General features: G+C 33.4%; 1 protein-coding gene across 2 annotated transcripts in view; it reads right to left on the bottom strand.

Moving 5' to 3' along the window:
- Positions 1-749: 749 nt before the first annotated feature.
- Positions 750-6,000, bottom strand: part of LOC106838827 (UDP-glucuronosyltransferase 2A2-like) — a 56,845-nt gene continuing 51,594 nt past the window's right edge. For both annotated transcript variants that reach the window (XM_070505719.1, XM_044766098.2), the window contains one exon: positions 750-2,166. In XM_070505719.1, coding sequence (XP_070361820.1) covers positions 1,887-2,166 — 280 coding nt within the window. In that variant the 3' untranslated portion in view covers positions 750-1,886. The remainder of the gene's footprint in view (positions 2,167-6,000) is intronic.

Here is a 6,000-nt window from a genome sequence, read left to right as displayed (position 1 = left end):
CACATGGAATGTTTATAAACAAAATAAGTAAAAGCATTAAGTTCAGCCTCCTGAGCATCTCTATGATCTGAGAATGTAAGAGCTGTGGAAAAATACCCTGGATGACGAGGCTTGATTTCTGCTTTTTAGGAATGAGAGTTTCCTCATCCGAACAGTTAAGAATAATTGCTAGGAAAGTCCATTCTCAGCTTACTTTTTAATCCAAGTATATGCTGCCGTTACACTAACTAACGCAGTTGGTATCACCCAGGAATTTTTGCCAGCTGGCTTCTGATAATATTCAGGCAAAGGAAGAAACCTATAGATAATCAGAGAGCAGTAGGTGAGAGACCAGGTGAGCAACAACTATTAAGCAGAAGCAAGTCTAGTGTGCAATGGGTGTCCAGTTTCAGAACCCAAATGGGTGCAGAACATAGGTAGTGTCCTGCCCCAGGGATGGCCAGCCCACCTCTCATTAGATCTTAGCCATTTCCTGCATTCTAACTGCAGAAATTTGGTGTAGAGCAAGCATAAACAGCTCTTCCGAAAACAAAATAAAATTACAAAAGTCAAAATACATCAACATGAATCAACTTTTAAAAATGTTAACATTTAACAAATACATTTTCAGCCTTCACAAAAAATTGTAGAATTTATTTGCGTGTTCAATAATATACATATTCAAAAGAAGCACTTGTATGTTTCCACTATACTGTCAAATTGGAAGTAATTTTTAATATACCAGAATGAAATGAATAAGAATTTCAAAATTTTCAATAAGCCAATGGATGTAATTTATTGCCTCAATTATATATCAAATATGAAATTAAAATTTTAGTTAGACATATGATTTATAAATAATAAAGCAAGCACAATCTTTAATCTACTTTTAAATTAGTTACATTAATGAAAGCTGATTCAAACATGATCATTTGCCTTTAATTAGTGCTTTGGGTAAATACTTACTATAACATATCCTTGACTGAGCAGATCTGCTAACATCTTATATCCATAACATAACAATTAATTGATGAATTTAAATTTGTAGAAGATACACACTGGAAAATAATATAATGATCTTATATTTTAGGTAAATATTTGTTTTTTGACAGAAAACTGAATTTGATTTTAAATAGTGATTATGGATTATGAGTATTAATGATTTTTAAATATAATGAATTGACATTTAACTTTAAGGTTATCAGTTGTACTGTTAATTAAAAATTTCATAAAAGTACTAAATTTTTTTCTATATTTCCTATTATTTCCTCTAAAAATGATTTCTTCACCTTTAACATATTGCTAACATTCTCTTTCCCTGAGAAAAAACAATGACTCAATCCATCTCTTTTGTTTGAAGGAAATGCCCAGACTCTTGCACTAAATGGCACTCGAGAACACTTGTTGACTGAAGGCAGGGGCGTAGGTCATGATTATCTATGAGTTCAATGGAAATTTATAGACCTTTCTTAGTGCGATGTGCCATCACAGTTATTATCAATTCATGCTCTGACCCCAGTAACATTAGGCAAGCAGAGAGCTTATTTTTATGAAATATCAAATCATTACTCTTTTTATAACATATTAATATCCCGTGATAATTTCCTAAGTTGCACGTTCTAGGAGAACTTATGAATTTTATTCTTCTGTGTTCTCTACATCCATCAGCTTCAGCATATATTTGTCAGGAAAGTTTGAGGAAGAAGGTAAAGCCACCTGGGAAAAGACAAAGGAAGAAAAGAGCATGCTCACTAGTTAATGATCTTGTTGAATTCCAGGCTTTATCTCTAAGCTAAGGTGGAGTGGGAATTTTGAAAACAGGATGGAGATGATGTGTTTTTATTAAGGTCATTGTGGCTAGAATGAACAGGATTGCCCTTTCAGGCCTTTACAAAACTTAGAAAGATCTATTCCTTCTTTTTCTTCTTTCCTGTTTTACCTAATTTTCGACAAGAAAACAAAAAACATTTTGCAACCAGGAATATAGCAGCTGCTGCACAGACCAGCAGGAACCCAATCACATCCAAAGAATGGTACTGGAACCAAGTGAGGTCATGGGCGGCTGGCCGCAGGTGTTTGGCTCCTTTGTGGCGCATGACAAACTCGATCCAGAAGACCGCTCGATCCAGAGGCTTCATTGGCTGATCATGGTGAATTCTTGATAATCTCATAGCATTCTCTTTATAACTGGTAGACAAAAACATAGACAGAAATTAGAGCTTTTGTTTTCATTAAAGATAAGTATGTGATATACATTATATACGATGTAAGCCAAAAGCCATAGATGTGTTAAGGAAAAATTTAATTCTTTTTTTTTTATTTCTTTAATTGCAGTAACATTAGATTATAACATTATATAGCTCTCAGATGCACATTGTAATATATTTCAGATTGTGTAGATTACATCATGTTCACCAACCAAAAACTAATTATAGTCCATCTCCTCACATGTGAGCCTAATCACCACTTTTGCCCTCCCCTCCCTTCCCCTATGGTAACCACCAATCCAATCTCCATTGCTATGTGTTTGTTTGTCATTGTTTTTGTCTTCTACTTATGAGTGAGATCATACGGTATTTGACTTTCTCCCTCTGACTTATTTCACTTAGCATAATACCCTCAAGGACCATCCATGTTGTCACAAATGGCCGGATTTCATCATTTCTTATGGCTGAGTAGTATTCCATTGTGTATAAATACCACATCTTCTTTATCCATTCGTCCCTTGATGGGCACCTAGGTTGCTTCCAAGTCTTGGTTATTGTGTATAATGCTGCAATGAACACAGAGGTGCATGTATCTTTATGCCTTTGTGTAGGAAAAATTTAATTGTTGCTGTGACATGAACTTAGCTGGTTGCATAGCGTTTTAAGAGTTGTTAAGGGAAAAGCACGGAAGAAATATATTCTTAACAGCATGTGATCAAATGCAAGCAAAACAAAATGAAATAAGCCCAATTTTTCTATGAAGAAATTTTAATATTGTGTAAAGTTAATTTCCAAGATTGTTCCAAGACCAAGATTATGACTAACCCAATACTGTGGGAAAATATCCATTAAAAACTCCATAAGCATGGTTTCTAATGTCTGGCTAGTTAAGCACAGGAAATTGGTAGTCAATATCAGCAAGTCATTTTTGCAGCATCTGAGATCTTGGCACTGTAAGAATCCCTCCATTGCAGACACTTTTATGTTTGTGATGCAACAGACATTGTCTATATTGGCAATGTCAAAGTTGGATGGAGATGCTAGGGTAATTTTAGAAATGGCAAGAAGATGAACTTTAGGCTTTTAGGGTAAATAGAAATATCTCACTCGAATTAGAGCCCCTAATCAATGTGGCATCACAGTACCAAAAGTTATAGAGTTAATAGCTCTAATGGTCTCTGAAACAACAATGGGCATAAGTATGTATTTGAAAGACAAGTTATGTTTTCACTTGACATTTCTCAGTGGCTGAGCCAGAATCAGTGTGTTTCCCTTTGGTTTTGTGTTAAATACGATTTCCAACATGGAAACATGAAGATGACAGAAGGTAAGTGATTCGTGAATAAATGTCCTAGTGTGAGCAGGACATTATTGGAATTAGGGAAAGAGAAATGTGGCCATCAATCACCAGTGAACATGGTACAGTAGATCCAGCAGCAAGGGGTAATTTACTTGTGTTCTTTTTTGTTCATAGTGAGAAAGATTAATCATATACTCTTTCAAGTGTATTAAAATATAGTAGAGTCAAAAGTGTAATTTCATGGGGCCCATCCTGTGGCCGAGTGGTTAAGTTCATGCACTCCGCTTCGGCGGCCCAGGGATCATGAGTGCAGACATGGCACCACTCATTAGGCCATGTTGAGGTGGCATCCCACATGCCACAACTAGAAGAACCCACAGCTAAAATAAACAACTATGTACTAGGGGGATTTGGGGAGAAAAAAGCAGGAAAAAAGAAAAAGTGTAATTTCACATGGTTCATCCTAATACTTTTTAGGCAAACTACAGTGGTGATAAAAGCCTATCTCTTCAAATCACATTTTTGTTCAAGATTTTCTCCATTTATAGATAGAGATTTAAATTTGAAATACACCTACACTAGATCGATAAACTTGCGTATGTGAATCCAAATAAAAATAAAGTATGCTTTCCTATAAATGAGATAGGAAAATAAAGGACTATGCTCATAAATAAAATGATTATTTACTTTAGTCTGCACTAATGTGTTATGACTATCTTATAATATTATGAATAATTGAAATTATCATGACATGTATTTGAATATAATATTTTGTGCTCTTTAATTCCTTTAAGAAATAGGAAAATGGAATACAAATACATCTACATGTAAAATCTACACTAGACTCTTTTTCTTCCCAGATAATTTCAGAATTAGTATTAGGTTTAGGGTTAATGTTAGGATATTTTTAGAATAAATAATTTTAGGTATTTTCTTGGAAAATTCTGAGTATTTATCATTCTATCTTTTGCATCAATCATTTCAAATCAACAACAAACTTTAATGAGCATTCTGTGAAATGAATTAGAGCATTAAAAATAATTATAGACCCTAACTACTCTGATACTTAGTAAAATAAACCAAATTATCAGCAACCAACAAACTGATAACAATCTAATAGATTAGACATGAAAGTCATCATTTACGAGAAACAAAAGATCATGCTAAGCCTTGCTGAATCCTAACCCCCTACTCAGCTCCTGAGTTGATATCTATAATCTGAAAATTATGGCAAACATGCATATTAATAAAAGTCATTTAATTGGACTGTGAATGGGAAGGAAAATTAGGCAAACAGGGTTGACTTTTTAGGATGGATTCGAGGCAAATATTGAGTGTTGTCTCCCTTTTGGAAATTAATACACTGACTCCTTTGTCTGGAAAACCCAAGCACTAGGTCTTTGAACACTTGGTTTTACATCGACTAGGTGCACAAAATTCCATCTGAGTTTACCTTTTCCTCTACCTCCTTGTTTTAGTAATATGAATGGAACGTTACAACTAGCCTTCAAGTTTTGCCTCTGAATAAAAATAACTGACTCTGAGATAACCTGGAAATAAGTTTAAGTATAAGGCACTTATACAAAGTCAGAGCAAATACTGAGACAAGATGAAAAACATTCCTTGAAAAAATGTGTACAATATTGGAGAAAAAAACATAAAAACAACAAACTTAGAAGGCAATTAGGCATAGTACCTAATTCAAAAAAGAAGAGATTTTCAGTATAATAAGAACATGAGGATTATGAAATAAGATAAAAATCAGATTATAAAACAAGGAGATGTGATAAAGGATAAAGGTGAGCTGTTGAAATAAATTGTTAAAAATAGTGCTTTAAAGGATTATAACGGAATTAGAAACAGCAAGCAATGTTCATGGAGAAAAAGTGAATTCACTAATTTGTGAACTACTCGAGGAAATGTCAGGGAATTAATAAAAGTAAAAATTGATTAGAAGAATTAGGAAATAACAGAGAAAGAAAACAAATCAAAGTATTTTAACATAGAGTACATTGAAATCTGACATCCCTGAAACGGAGAAAAAAAGTGGCACTAAAAGACAAAAAATTAATTTCTGAAAAGAAAAATTGAATAATGTTTATCCTAGATTAATGGTGTTCAAAGGATACACTATAACCCAGGGAAATTGTAGGGAATGATTTATAAAGATACATCACAATTAAGTTTCTAAATTAAAAAAAAAAAATTTCTTTTCCAGACTGAAAAAGAAACATTTAAAAAGAAAAAATAATCAGCTAGGCCTCAAAATCCTAGAGCAGCATTTAATGCTAGAAGACCATGAATTGTACTTACAGAGTTCTGAAGAAAAGAAAGTGAGAGCTAAGTATATTATATTCAGATAGGTGTCATTTTCATATCAGGGCAATGAGCAAATATGGCTAAACATGATCTCAGGGAAGTCAATATCCATGAGTCTTTATTGAAAGAAAATTCTATATAATATATTCAGTTAAGAATGAATCCAAATATTTTGGAATAAAAAATCTCTATTTC

This window comes from Equus asinus, chromosome 3, assembly GCF_041296235.1.
Source record: "Equus asinus isolate D_3611 breed Donkey chromosome 3, EquAss-T2T_v2, whole genome shotgun sequence".
Lineage (NCBI taxonomy): Eukaryota > Metazoa > Chordata > Mammalia > Perissodactyla > Equidae > Equus > Equus asinus.
This window is presented reverse-complemented; position numbering and strand designations above follow the sequence as displayed.